This window comes from Raphanus sativus, unplaced genomic scaffold (assembly GCF_000801105.2).
Source record: "Raphanus sativus cultivar WK10039 unplaced genomic scaffold, ASM80110v3 Scaffold1361, whole genome shotgun sequence".
Lineage (NCBI taxonomy): Eukaryota > Viridiplantae > Streptophyta > Magnoliopsida > Brassicales > Brassicaceae > Raphanus > Raphanus sativus.
Window position 1 is genome coordinate 9,704 of NW_026616673.1, and position 13,109 is coordinate 22,812.

Sequence of the window (13,109 nt, forward strand, 5' to 3'; positions counted from 1 at the left end):
TCCAAACATTAGCGGGTAGTTATTTTGTGCCCATCCGTATTATTTATGTTTTATGTATATAGAATAGAAAGTGAATGAAAACGAAATTTATCGTTTTATTTATAATAAACGATTATCCTATTATTCAGAAAATGTTAAGAGGAAAAAAAATCTAACATATATCAAAACATGATAAAACATATAAGAGGTCATGATGGATGAGTTCTCTAAAGCCTCTTCCACTATGCCACGCCAGGTTCTCGTGAGTCTTCAATACTGCTCGTGTGATCGATTTGTTCTACAAAGAGGGTGATGGATTTGGTCAGGGCCGTCTCAAACTTTTCACAGATCCTGTTCAAAAAAAAAATGACATTTTTTAATAATCTAAAATAATTTTGATTTTTTATAAAATACCATTATAATATAAAATAAATAAATTGATTTAATTATTTGTAATCTAAATAACACCAATTTTTTTTATTAATGCAAAGTCATTGATCAAATCACTGAACTTGATTATTTAGCATTTTTCAAAGCAAAATCATCGATCAAATCATCAAATTTGATCATTTTTCTAACTTTTTCAGTTTTCTTCACGTTTATTATATCCACAAGCAGAAATCATAAGCTATAAATATATAAATATAATAGAGTAACGAAATCTGGATAGTAAACTATATACTCTTGATGGGACAAGTCACTCTTTTTTCTTGTAAACAGAAGCTCTATTGTAGCTTTATTTTCTTCGTGTTTGCTATTTTAATTAAAAATGGTGAAGAAAATATATTTTGCTCTCCAATTTATAATCACTAATTGATAATTGTTTCCTAAATATAATCAATTACAGTAGAACATTAACTTTTTATACTATCATTGAATATTCTAACAAACATCAACAACTATTTATTACTTTCCAAAATATATAATTGATATAAATACTAATTTTCCTAATTTATTGTTTTTTAGTTGGTTATATAAACAAAATAAAAAATTGTAATTTACATTTATTGGTTATAAATACGAAACTAAATTAAAATACAGTCATTCTGATTTTTTTATAAAAATATAATTTTAAATTTATAACTATTAGTAAAACAAAAAGAAATTATGGACTTTCTAAAATTTTGGACCATGTTCGACCGCTCCACTTACACGTGCTAAAAGACGACCCTGGATTTGGTCATGCAGGTGAAAATCTCATAAACAAGTTCACATCTTTGTTTTCATAAATTGCTTTTACACATACGTGATTTTTGATTCTAATGAATCATGTATTATGATCATCTCTTATATATATATATATTTCAACCTGTGTCATGTGTCTTGTTTTGAAACTATGAATTAATAATAATTGCTATCTATTTTAATGTAATGTCTTGAGACGCCAGAAACGACAGCGTTTTCTCTTTTCTGAAAGAAAGAAAACAAAGTATACAAATATGGCTAATGGGCCCATGTAAAGTTAATTGTAAGGCCCATAATGGTTATCTCTACAAAGATCGGACGGTCAAGAGAGACAAGGTTAGCATACACGCGAAGTAGAAAAGCATTGTCTCTTTCCCGCCCTAAAGCACCCGGCGAATCGCCTTCTCTTCTCTCTCTCTCTATTCCTCTTTTCTAATTAGTCTCGTCACAGCCCCGGAGAGTGAGAAAACCCTAGAAGGCGCGACGAGAAGCCATGGCGAAATCCGGGGGTCGACCCAGTGCTTCCTTCATCAAACAGCGTTCCGGGTCGGGTACGATCCTAAGGATTAAGCTCGAGAACTTCATGTGCCATAGTAATCTCCAGATTGAGTTTGGCGAGTGGGTCAATTTCATCACCGGCCAAAACGGAAGTAAGTGCTGCAAAAAAGTTTCGATCTTTTAGCTCCCCAATCGATTGAACTTTACATACGTATCCCTTTTTGAAAATTTGGATTGAAGTTTTTTTTTTTTTAATAATCTGGTTCTGTGTTGTGTTGGCAAGGTGGGAAGAGTGCAATATTGACTGCTCTATGTGTTGCATTCGGGTGTAGAGCCAAAGGGACTCAGCGGGCTTCCACTTTGAAGGATTTCATTAAAACTGGATGCAGGTTTTGTACACTTTTACCTACCACATAGTTAGGAGCATTGTAAAAGCACAAATTTGATTAAGAAACAACTATCTTGTGCTTCTTTAATGGGTGAGATAGTGACTGAAACTTTCCAATGGGGATTCGTTGCTTGCAGCTATGCGGTTGTCCATGTAGAGATGAAAAACCAAGGGGAGGATGCTTTTAAGCCTGATGTATATGGCGACGTCATAATTATCGAACGTAGGATAACCGAGTCTGCTAGTTCTACCATTCTCAAGGATCATGAAGGTTTAAATTCACTGTAGCCCTTTTCTTTCTCTTATCTTGTTTGTAGGCTGGTCTTACAATTTGTCTCATATCCCGTATGGTGCTTGTTGTGATGACCATCTCCCTTCTTACTCTTTTACTCTTTTATTTTTTAATTTGTATGTAAAATTATTGGTTCGAAGGGTTTTCTGTTCTTATTTATGCAACCTATGCTCTGCAGGGAAAAAAGTAAGTAGCCGAAAGGATGAGCTACGGGAACTTGTTGAACATTTTAATGTGAGTTTTTTTTCCTTCATTCAAACTGATAAGTATTAAGTAATATGGGAGATAATTGTTACTTCTGGTCTTTTATGCCCCCTTAAAGTTTCTCAATATATTAGCCATGTTGTCATATTCATTGCTTGATCTGTCTTATGTACATGTGTAGATTGATGTTGATAATCCATGCGTAGTAATGAGTCAAGACAAGAGCAGGGAGTTCTTGCATTCTGGAAATGACAAAGATAAATTTAAGGTATCTGCTGTTAACTTGGTATAAATTAATGTCAACCATATTGATTCTTTTTGGCTGAAAGCTTGTGTTCTTTAGTTCTTTTTTAAGGCAACCCTTCTTCAGCAAGTTAATGATCTTCTCCAAAGTATCTACGAGCACTTGAGTTCTGCAACTGCCTTAGTCGATGAGATGGAGGAAACAATTAAACCAATAGAAAAGGAGATCAATGAGTTGCGTGGAAAGATAAAGAATATGGAACAAGTTGAAGAAATAGCTCAAAAGTTACAGCAGTTGAAAAAGAAACTTGCTTGGTCATGGGTGTATGATGTGGATAGGCAGCTCCAGGAACAGACCGATAAGATTGTGAAGCTTAAAGAACGCATACCTACTTGCCAAGCTAAGATAGACTGGGAACTAGTAAGTCATACATACTTTTTCATTATCTGAAATTTGGACGGCTATGAAAGATCGCAGCATTACTAGCTATAGCTACTCCCTTGTAACAATGAATGTTATAGCTGTATAAAAAGAGATAGTTTGGTTAAGTGGAGTCTTGATATATTTGCACCCTAGAACATTCTTCGAGGACCATGGTTAAAGACATATTATCAAACTTCTTTAAGTTTGGGTGTGTTTTTGCCTCCAATATGGTCGATTTGGTTATAGTTATTATATTGATTGATTATATTGCTTAATTCATGTTTTACATGAATTAAGCAATATATTGCTTATTGACCCTTGTTGCTTACTGATTGTATTGCTTAATTCATGTTTTAGAACTAAAACTGAATATATGGCTGAAAAACTGAAATTTATAGAGAGCTATCTATACAGAGCTGAATATATAGCTTAATTTATGTTCTCGAACTCAAACTGTTTGATTATAACTGATAAATTCTGTAGGCTAAAGTGGAATCATTAAGGGATCGCTTGACCAAGAAGAAAGCTAAAGTTGCATGTCTGATGGATGAATCAACTGCGATGAAGAGAGAGATAGAGACTTGTCACCAATCAGCCAAGCTGGTTTGTAATATATAGTTTTAAAAGGGGTCTAGTGGATGGGTTTTTTTTCCGCATAGAATTGATTATCTTCCTCCATTTAACAACATATATTAGGCATATGAAGTTACTGGACTTGCCAAATGCGTTGCATGGCTCAAATATACATATATTCTCAACGTGGACAAGATGAAAATAACATTCAGCCTGATTTAGTTTGGAAAAATTGCTTTGGGTTTAATGAATTTTCAGATTGTTTTTGATGTATCTTGTCTTGTTTGTTCATGTTGTCAATTCTGACTGTAGGCGGCACGAGAAAAGATTGCTCTAGAAGAAGAATTTAATCATAAGCGCAGTAGTGTTCAGAAGATTAAGGATCGTGTTAGAAGGCTTGAACGGCAGGTTGGAGATATCAATGAACAGACAATGAGAAACACTCAGGTCCTCTATATCTGTCATTGATAGTATCTATAAAAACCACAAACTGTGTCATTCTTTTCTTCTGTGCTAAGTGTTTTGGCATAACAATAATGTGTTGTGAAGGTATATTTCTCATAGGTTGACAATGATGCAGGCTGAACAATCTGAAACCGAGGAGAAATTGAGATACTTGGAACATGAGATTGAGAAGGCTGAAACACTACTTTCCAGGTTATAATATTAAGTTCTATCATTTTTTTTCTTGTTCCTATCCATCTTCTGTAGTCTGTCTCATTCTTCCTTCAAATATTTGATACCTTTAGATTGAAAGAGGAAGAGAATGCCTTACTGGAAAAAGCATCAGCTGGAAGGAAAGAGATGGAACACATCGACGATATGGTACAACTATACCTATGCTACTTACATTCTATTCCACATGAAAATTTATAAGAGTCTTATCAGTTTCGTACGCAGGCTGCTTTAATTTGTAATTAACACATTGTTCATTATTTGGCGTTTTGGCTTCTAGATTCGAGACCATCAAAAGAGACAAAAAGATATAAACTCCAACATTTATGATCTGAAGAAACATCAAACAAACAAGGTGCCGTTTACATGATTTAATTACAATATTTGGTGTTTCAGCTGGATATTGCCAAACCTATTTCGTTAAAACCTAAGAGGCACACAATATACATGCATTCTCATTAGGTTACTGCTTTTGGAGGGGACAGAGTCATTTATCTTCTGCAGGCTATTGAGAGACATCATCGTAGATTCAAAAAGCCTCCAATTGGTCCTATTGGCTCCCATGTGGTGAGTTTGAATTTGTTTATTTTGCAAATCTGTGAACCAGAACAATATTCCAATGTAATACTTTGTGGAATCAAAAATCTCACAAAATATCTTCTAATGGTGTGTGATGTTCTACAGACGTTGATCAATGGCAATAAATGGGCGTCTGCAGTTGAACAAGCTCTTGGAAACATGTTAAATGCATTCATTGTGACTGATCATAAAGATTCGCTCACTTTAAGAAGCTGTGCGAATGAAGCCAATTATAAAAACCTTAAGATTATCATATATGACTTTTCGAGACCAAGGTTCAAAGTTCAATGAAACATTTTAATCTTTTCTTTTAACCCTTTAAAATTAATCAGTGGGTAGCTTATGACGCAAAATTTGCTTTCTCTCTTCATTTGTGCAGGTTAAATATACCAAGGCACATGATTCCTCAGACGGAACATCCAACGATTTTCTCTGTCTTGCATTCTGATAATCCAACCGTTCTTAATGTCTTGGTGGATGTGGTGATCTTACTTTCAAATTTCCCCTCGACTTACTAATTTTCTTTTTTCTTACAATCTTATATGACGGTATACATATTTTGGTCTTGTTTTCTGGAAATTTCAGAGTAATGTTGAGAGGCAAGTACTTGCAGAGAACTATGAGGTGGGAAAGGCAGTTGCTTTTGGGAAAAGGCTCTCAAATCTGAAGGATGTTTTCACTTTAGACGGGTACCGAATGTATGTAACTTGTTAGTTTTGGCATGGAAAGTCCCTCATCTTTAGGTCTTTTTAATAAAAATTGTGAACGTGACAAAAGGGATTGACTTGAGACCATCTAGGGGATAGAAGTATCTTCATCAGTCGTAACACTAATGTATCTACTCTTACCTCAGGTTTTTCCGTGGGCCAGTTCAGACAACTCTTCCTCCTCTTCCTCGCAAACCTACGCGACTATGTGCTTCTTTTGATGACCAAATCAAGGATCTTGAAATAGAGGCTTCTCGAGGAAAAAACGAGATGAATCAATGCATGAGACGTAAGAGGGGAGCAGAGGAGAATCTTGAAGAACTCGAGTTGAAAATCCGCACACTGAAGGTAATTTCATTGATTAAACCAGTGGACATGTCGAGACTGATGTTCCCAGTCGTTAGGCATCTTAACTGAAATGATTAGCTTGTTTTCACATAGCTTTGGTTTTCATAACATTTTTTTGCACATTCCTTTCTTTGGTTTATACAGAAGCAACGAAGCCAAGCAGAGAGAGTTTTGACGACAAAGGAATTCGAGATGCGAGATTTAAAGAGTACAGTCGCTGCGGAGAATGACACATCATCGTCTTCCAGTGTTAATGAGCTTCAACTTGAAATCATGGTTTGTTTGCTGGTGACGATACTATTTTCTTGTGATTGGTTTCACCATGTTCTTATTCACTAAGTTAGGTGTTTTTTTTTCTAATTAATATATCAGAAAGAGCGAGAAGAAATAGAGGAGAAAGAAGCTTTCCTTGAGAAGCTCCAGATCTGCTTGAAAGAAGCTGAACTAAAAGCTAATAAACTTAATGCTTCATTTGAGAACTTACGTGGTATGTCTGTGATAGACCACTGTTTCTCAGACGCATGTATCTTTTTCTTGGTTTTTTGAATTGTGATAGAACATGGATAGATCACCTTAACTGACTGACCTACTTTATTATGTCAATTCATCCTAATGCAGAGTCAGCCAAGGGTGAAATTGATGCCTTTGAGGAAGCAGAAAATGAGCTAAAGAAGATTGAGAAAGATCTTCAATCTGCCGAAGCGGTACCTCTTCTCGCCTCTACGTTTAAACAAATTGATCTTGTGCTTGCTTTTGAATGCAGAAGGTAAGCATTATTTCTGTTTCAGGAGAAAATACATTACGAGAATATAATGAAAAACAAGGTCCTAACTGATATCAAGGAGGCTGAGGCTAATTATGAGACGCTTAAAACTAAGCGAAAGGTACACACATAAGTAACTTTGACAGTTGTGCTAGTAATTCTATATATACAATTTCATTTTCGTTTGGTAACGAATTACATATGCTTAAATTTCAGGAAAGCGACCAGAAGGCCTCTGAAATTTGTCCCGAGAGTGAGATAGAGTCTTTGGGGCCCTGGGATGGGAGTACTCCTGAGCAACTCAGTGCTCAGATTAACAGAATGAATCAGAGACTTCATCGAGAGAATCAGCAGTTTGTATTTTTAGTATTGTCTTTCAGCTATTCCTTCACACGTAAAGAGACCTGTGACAGTAAACCACATGCTTCAACTTTCGTTTGGTGCAGGTTTTCTGAATCAATCGATGACCTTAGGATGATGTACGAGAAACTAGAACGAAAGATTGCAAAGAAGCGCAAATTGTATCAAGGCTATCGAGAAAAACTCATGGTTGAGCCCTTGCAGATCTGTTTATGTTAAAGCTTTATGTGTGTTGTTATAGCTGCATCGTTTAATATTCATTACCGTTTGATCAGGCCTGTAAAACTGCTCTAGATTCGCGGTGGGGCAAGTTTCAAAGGAATGCATCTCTTCTTCGGCGCCAACTAACGTGGCAGTAAGAGTTGCTTTCCTCCTTTGCTAACCCCATAGATAAACTTGTAGTTCGGTTGTCTCTTTTAAGATTGTATGGAGCTTTCTTTGATTTTATGATCTTCCAAGCAGATTCAACTCTCACTTGGGAAAGAAAGGTATCAGTGGACACATCAAAGTCAGTTATGAAAATAAAACTTTGTCCATAGAGGTAACTGACACTGCTATGCTAAGATATCTACAATCAAATGTGTCCCATGTTATAACATTATCTGATTGATGACGTTTGTTTCCGACAGGTTAAGATGCCGCAAGATGCAACAACTAATGCCGTTCGAGACACCAAAGGTCTTTCAGGTGCTTGCTTCCTTCTCCACTTAAAGAAAAAAAGCAAACATATGTAACTCATTGTTATGTAAAAGACATATCCTATATTGGAAACTGGTCATCTAAGATTACTCTCATCTTATCATAAAACTTTCAGGCGGAGAACGTTCTTTCTCAACTCTGTGCTTTGCATTAGCTCTTCACGAGATGACAGAAGCCCCATTCCGAGCAATGGATGAGTTTGATGTGTTTATGGTAATTATGTTTACAAGCATTACATTGGAGATGAGAGCTTTGCTGAAACAATCATTCTGTTTTAACCTCTGTATTCTGTAAATCCAGGATGCTGTAAGCCGGAAAATCAGTTTGGACGCGCTGGTGGATTTTGCAATTGCACAAGGAGCGCAGTGGATGTTCATCACTCCTCATGATATCAGGTATGGATTAGCTGTGAAAACCATGGAACTCTGTTTTGAAGTTTGATGTTTGGATGAGACTCACAGTCGTGTGCTCTGTTACAGCATGGTGAAGTCGCATGAGAGGATAAAGAAGCAGCAAATGGCCGCTCCTCGTTCCTGAAATTGAAAGAAACTCTCCTTTCTATGTAAAATATTAATTCACAAAAGGTGTATACACTTTGCTTGCAGATTTCTAAGTATTAGTTCGTTATTTATCATCAATCTGCTTTTTAACAGAGTGACTTTTCCCGTTCTACGTTACCACATCTCATGCATGTTTCTACTTTTTCTTTGAAAAAGATGTTCATTTTGTAAACTATTAATCACGTTCTGGTTATAATAAAAAAAAAACATGCCTTTAACATCAGAATAATAAACTCAGTTCTACATATGAAAAGAAAATGTAAAAGAAAACCCTTGTTTGCCCCAAAAAAAAAAAAAAACCCTTGTATGCTTACTTTATTTCATGGTTTATGCTACTTTATTTCATGGTTTATGCAAATAAAGAATCGACTAAAACATTCTGCAAGTCATATCCATACTTGGAAAATAAGAAAACAATAACCGGTTGGTTTAACATACAATTACACTTGGCTTCTATGCAATCCGATGAACAAATCAGTTTCGACGTCCGATATGTTCATGTTTTCACAAGCAGATGATGATGATGATGCATTCTTCTCACTCTCTAGGCTCCTTGACTGCATCCACAATGGCCTTTCTTCAAACTGAAAGGATAACAAATTATTTCCTAAATTTCATGGAAGAACAAAAAATAACTCAGTAATTAGAGAGAGAGAAAAAAACATTCATGAGATGCCAGTTTTTGATGGACTACTCTTCAGTTTCAATTAAAATTTATTCAAAAGTAGTATATTAATCTACCATCAGATTTTTCATGAAACTTAAGAAAAATGGGTTTTCCATACTGAAGAATCAAAGCGGTAGTTGATGTTTTTGTAGCAATATATCTATTATCCAAATTATGTAGCAGTTAGGTAAGTAGAAAGTAAAATCCACGGTTAATCTCGTTAAATAAGTGTGGCTGTGCATGAATGAATACATGCATATGTTCTTGGTAGTATTTATATGCGTGCGTGTATACCATTTCGTGCAGCTTAGTTCTCTCGTTTACGAGCTCTCTCGTTCCTTCAATCTAATGAGAACAAACACACACACACACACACACACGCAATTAATGAAAATTAGAAAGTAATTGCCACTAAGAACTGACTAAAGTACAAACTAGTAATATTACCTCCGATTTTAGTTTCCCTACCTCATCTTCATGCACCTTACCCTGCGAAATTTTTGGTAGAACCCGGAATGAGCTAGGCTGGTTTGATATCTAATCACTTAGATGATTAGACGTCTGAGAGAACAATATAAAACTAGACATCCTCTAGAACAACACCGTTGTTATAAGACCCATTATTGTTAAACACGTTAAGACAAATCATATAAATCCAAAAAAAAAAATCATATAAATCTTTGAAAATACAATTTTTATTAGTAATGCTCTATGTAAGTTTACCTTTCTTTCTTTTCCTTAAAAAAAGAAGAAGTAAGTTTACCTTTCTTTCCTTTTCTCAAAAAAAAAAAAAAGTTACCTTTCTTGATCTGATAAGAGTAAGACTTCTCTCAATTTGGAATGTTATTTCATTGAGCTCCTCCACCGAACAAGAACCTAAATCTTGTCCCATAAGCTTCCTAAGATGCATGATATTGCGTTCACGAGTGTATTTACAATCATGTATTGTTTTAGAAACATATATGTAGTTGGTATAAAAATATCAGAAGCTAACCGGCAATGAAGTTGAAGAAGTTCAATCCTGTTCACCATTACCGTTACTTCGTTCTTGAGATCCTGCACATCTTTCTCTTCTTGGAGTCTCTCAGCATGAAAGTATCCATTCTTATACATCTCACATTGTTCCATCATCTTCTTCATGCTGAATCATTTTCAAGTTAACCTCTTCGTCATTAATAGTATTATTTATTAGCATGTATATTAACTTCTGAAAATGTTATCATGACCAACAAGAACATTAACACATGCAAGAATAATGGAATGTTATGCATACATAATACATATTTGTTCAAACGTAAATTAAATACATGTTGTAGACACGTCACACGCTTGACCTATCTTAGGAATAGTATGATTGAATCCGCTAGGGGAAATTATGTACATTTAATTCTCAATATGTTACTTGGCCTACATAAGGAGCAGAGATTGCTAAACAAATATCTGAGATACAAACGTGTATAGTAATATGTCTTGGTTTCCTCTTTACTTATGATACTTATAAGCATGACGGTATGACCAATATATTGTGGACTAAGAACGTTACAAACTCAACAGCAAAAGCTTTACATATTATACTAGGCTACACACGTCGTTTTACCTATACCTACCAACAATTTGAATGAAATTGTCAAAACCATTTCAAATTGTCAAAACCATTTGTAAAACACAAAATTACGAATGAAATGTATTGCAAGAGATTTTGCTGGCTAATTATCAAAACTCATTCAAGTGTAGCTAAGAGGCTATATAATATGTGGTTTCACATAACTGATCGATCAGTACTGGGATTTGATAATCATTAGAGGCATCATTTGGAACTCCATTGCTTTGGATTTGGTTTAAGAAATTCAATCGCCTACTAAAGATCAACACAATTAGGAATCATGAAAACTATCGAGGGATACATTTGAGACCCTAGTAGAAATTCACAAGAGATTATATCATATACATAAATAAATACTGTATCGATTTTTAAAACGGTCCAATTGTACTCTTAAAGTATTGGATAACCACTAGGATTTATTTTTAATATTAATTATAAAAATGGCAAGTTGTTACAGCATGAGTTCCAAGACATACTAGGTTCAAAGTTCAAGAACACTTTTTTGGAAAGCCCTAAACTATTTGAATTCATTTAAACAAAAACTTAATTAAGTTAAGGAAAAGCATCTGATAAACTAATTATGATGAAAGTTTGAATTCTATAAATAAAACTTCGTTAATTAGAAAATTAAATACAGAAAATTTATATGACCAACATTTTAAGGCATATATATTGTTGAAAAATATACAAAGGAATATATATATATATTTATTTAAAATAAATAAATCTAAATGACCAACATTTATCTATAATTTCTCTACAATGATATTTGGGAATAGAGTTGGAGAGAAAGAAATCTATACATCACTACTAACTACAAGAATAAACAAAAATAATCAAAGTAAAGCGAGAACAAAAGATTCATAGAAGATTATTGATTGATTAAAGGTTTTTATAAATGCAAGATTGCTTACTCGGAGCTAGCGAACTCGTATAGTTTTCCTTTTTGCGAAAAGACAATGGCTGCAACTTGAGCATCGCATAGAACTGAAAGCTCGTGAGCCTTCTTCAAAAGACCTTTCCTACGCTTGGAGAACGAAATTTGCCTGCTTGTCAGGTTGTCAATTCTTTTGATCTCGATCTTCCCTCTCACCATCTTGTTCCTGTCAAGACTATTAAATCCGTATGAAACCCTAAATCTGGAAGAACTGATTTCTTGTTTTTGGGAAAAAGAAACATTAATTTCTTGTAGAAAGAAAACGAACTTACTCGGATCCAAACATAAATCAGGAAACTGCTTCTTAATAACAAGAGGAAGATCCACTGACAAGACCAGCTGTACCACAAAAAGTCAAGGTGGTAACTTCCCCAGGAAAAAAATGGGAGATTGGGGGAGGTAAAAGAAACCTAACAAAACCCTTTATAAAAAAATCTGTCAAGATTCGCTTCAAGGGACTTATAGCAGAACGGGACCAAGAAAACATGTGATGGTAATCAGGAATACATTTTACAAGTAAATGAGAGATATGCAAATGAAGAAAACAATAAACTCGGTGGAAAGAGAAAAAAATTGAGACATAAATTAGATGCCTTGATGATTTAGTCTCTTTTTGGTCAAAACTCTCTTTATGCAAGGAGGCACAAACCCTAGGTTTAATTAGTCTTGCTTTTTGCCCTCTAATTTAGTTACTCTCAGGGAAAAAACGTATGTTATTTTGCCGATGCTGTTCCCACGTTGCTTTGCCTGAAGGCAAGCAAAGATAAGTAACTTTTAAGTTTCTTACTAAAAATGTTCATAAATACCAACTATCATTAATTAACTCAACTATAGAAATATCAAAGAAAAGCTTAGAAATTACATGATTAAAGGATGTTTAATACGAAACTAATGTTACATGTAATGATTTTGGACATACAAAATTAAGGATTTCAGTTCATAACCCTCGAGTAATTAAAAACTGACAGTAGATTTAGATTAGTTCTTCTTTTAGACTAATTCAGTCAATGTTAGCCAATTATCAATTTTAATGTTGCTTGATGTAATAAAGATTTAAACAATACTCCACGGATGTATTAAACTCAGAGTTTGAAGTGGTTTGCATTAAAATGAAAAATCCATTGTTATATTCAAATATGTATTTTAAAAATTCATTTAAAATCCATTGTTATTGAGCTTGATATTTCATACATTATTGTAAAATTTATAGTACTTGGGTGGAGTTTACTAGTTAAAAATTTTAAAACTCAAATTACATGTTTAATATAATATTTTAGAGTGGTTTAATAAAAATCATTTTAAACTCTATAATTCATTGAAATCATTTAAAATTTCATTAAAAATCAAATCACTTCAAATTTTAGATTGAATACACTTCTACTTATCCAATTAGATGGATCTGGGGGGCCATTAAATCAAACAGCT

The 13,109-nt window shown here is 34.3% G+C and overlaps 2 protein-coding genes across 4 annotated transcripts; one reads left to right on the top strand and one right to left on the bottom strand.

Moving 5' to 3' along the window:
- Positions 1-1,555: 1,555 nt before the first annotated feature.
- Positions 1,556-8,569, top strand: LOC130504116 (structural maintenance of chromosomes protein 6B). The gene is made up of 28 exons (XM_056998697.1): positions 1,556-1,814; positions 1,946-2,051; positions 2,188-2,321; positions 2,521-2,576; positions 2,728-2,814; positions 2,890-3,210; positions 3,697-3,816; positions 4,099-4,233; positions 4,367-4,443; positions 4,536-4,611; positions 4,742-4,816; positions 4,924-5,028; positions 5,146-5,315; positions 5,420-5,522; positions 5,626-5,738; positions 5,894-6,095; positions 6,240-6,371; positions 6,468-6,582; positions 6,714-6,799; positions 6,884-6,979; positions 7,075-7,211; positions 7,305-7,407; positions 7,494-7,573; positions 7,681-7,759; positions 7,848-7,905; positions 8,033-8,130; positions 8,218-8,312; positions 8,397-8,569. The coding sequence occupies exons 1-28, from the start codon at positions 1,658-1,660 to the stop codon at positions 8,452-8,454; spliced, it is 3,174 nt and encodes a 1,057-aa protein (XP_056854677.1). The 5' UTR covers positions 1,556-1,657; the 3' UTR covers positions 8,455-8,569.
- A 147-nt stretch (positions 8,570-8,716) lies between these two features.
- LOC108855685 (MADS-box protein AGL72-like) lies at positions 8,717-12,262 on the bottom strand. Of its 3 annotated transcripts, none has more exons than XM_018629561.2 (7): positions 11,957-12,262; positions 11,662-11,850; positions 10,139-10,285; positions 9,944-10,043; positions 9,592-9,633; positions 9,439-9,489; positions 8,717-9,061 (listed from the first exon to the last, which is right to left on the bottom strand). In XM_018629561.2, exons 1-7 carry the CDS (start codon positions 11,968-11,970, stop codon positions 8,918-8,920), a joined length of 687 nt encoding a protein of 228 aa, XP_018485063.2. In that variant the 5' UTR covers positions 11,971-12,262; the 3' UTR covers positions 8,717-8,917. The 3 variants fall into 3 exon arrangements, with proteins under 3 accessions (XP_018485063.2, XP_056854678.1, XP_056854679.1); XM_056998698.1 differs by having other exon boundaries at positions 11,662-11,859; XM_056998699.1 differs by having other exon boundaries at positions 8,884-9,084; positions 11,662-11,859.
- Positions 12,263-13,109: the final 847 nt, after the last annotated feature.

Coding starts and splice junctions, on each gene's coding strand:
- LOC108855685 (XM_056998698.1), bottom strand. Junction 10,286..11,661: donor TACGAGTTCGCTAGCTCCGA/GTAAGCAATCTT, acceptor AAAATGATTCAG/CATGAAGAAGATGATGGAAC. Junction 9,062..9,438: donor GAACTAAGCTGCACGAAATG/GTATACACGCAC, acceptor TTATCCTTTCAG/TTTGAAGAAAGGCCATTGTG.
- LOC130504116 (XM_056998697.1), top strand. CDS start 1,658: ATGGCGAAATCCGGGGGTCGACCCAGTGCTTCCTTCATCAAACAGCGT. Junction 5,029..5,145: donor GTCCTATTGGCTCCCATGTG/GTGAGTTTGAAT, acceptor GATGTTCTACAG/ACGTTGATCAATGGCAATAA. Junction 5,316..5,419: donor TATGACTTTTCGAGACCAAG/GTTCAAAGTTCA, acceptor TCATTTGTGCAG/GTTAAATATACCAAGGCACA.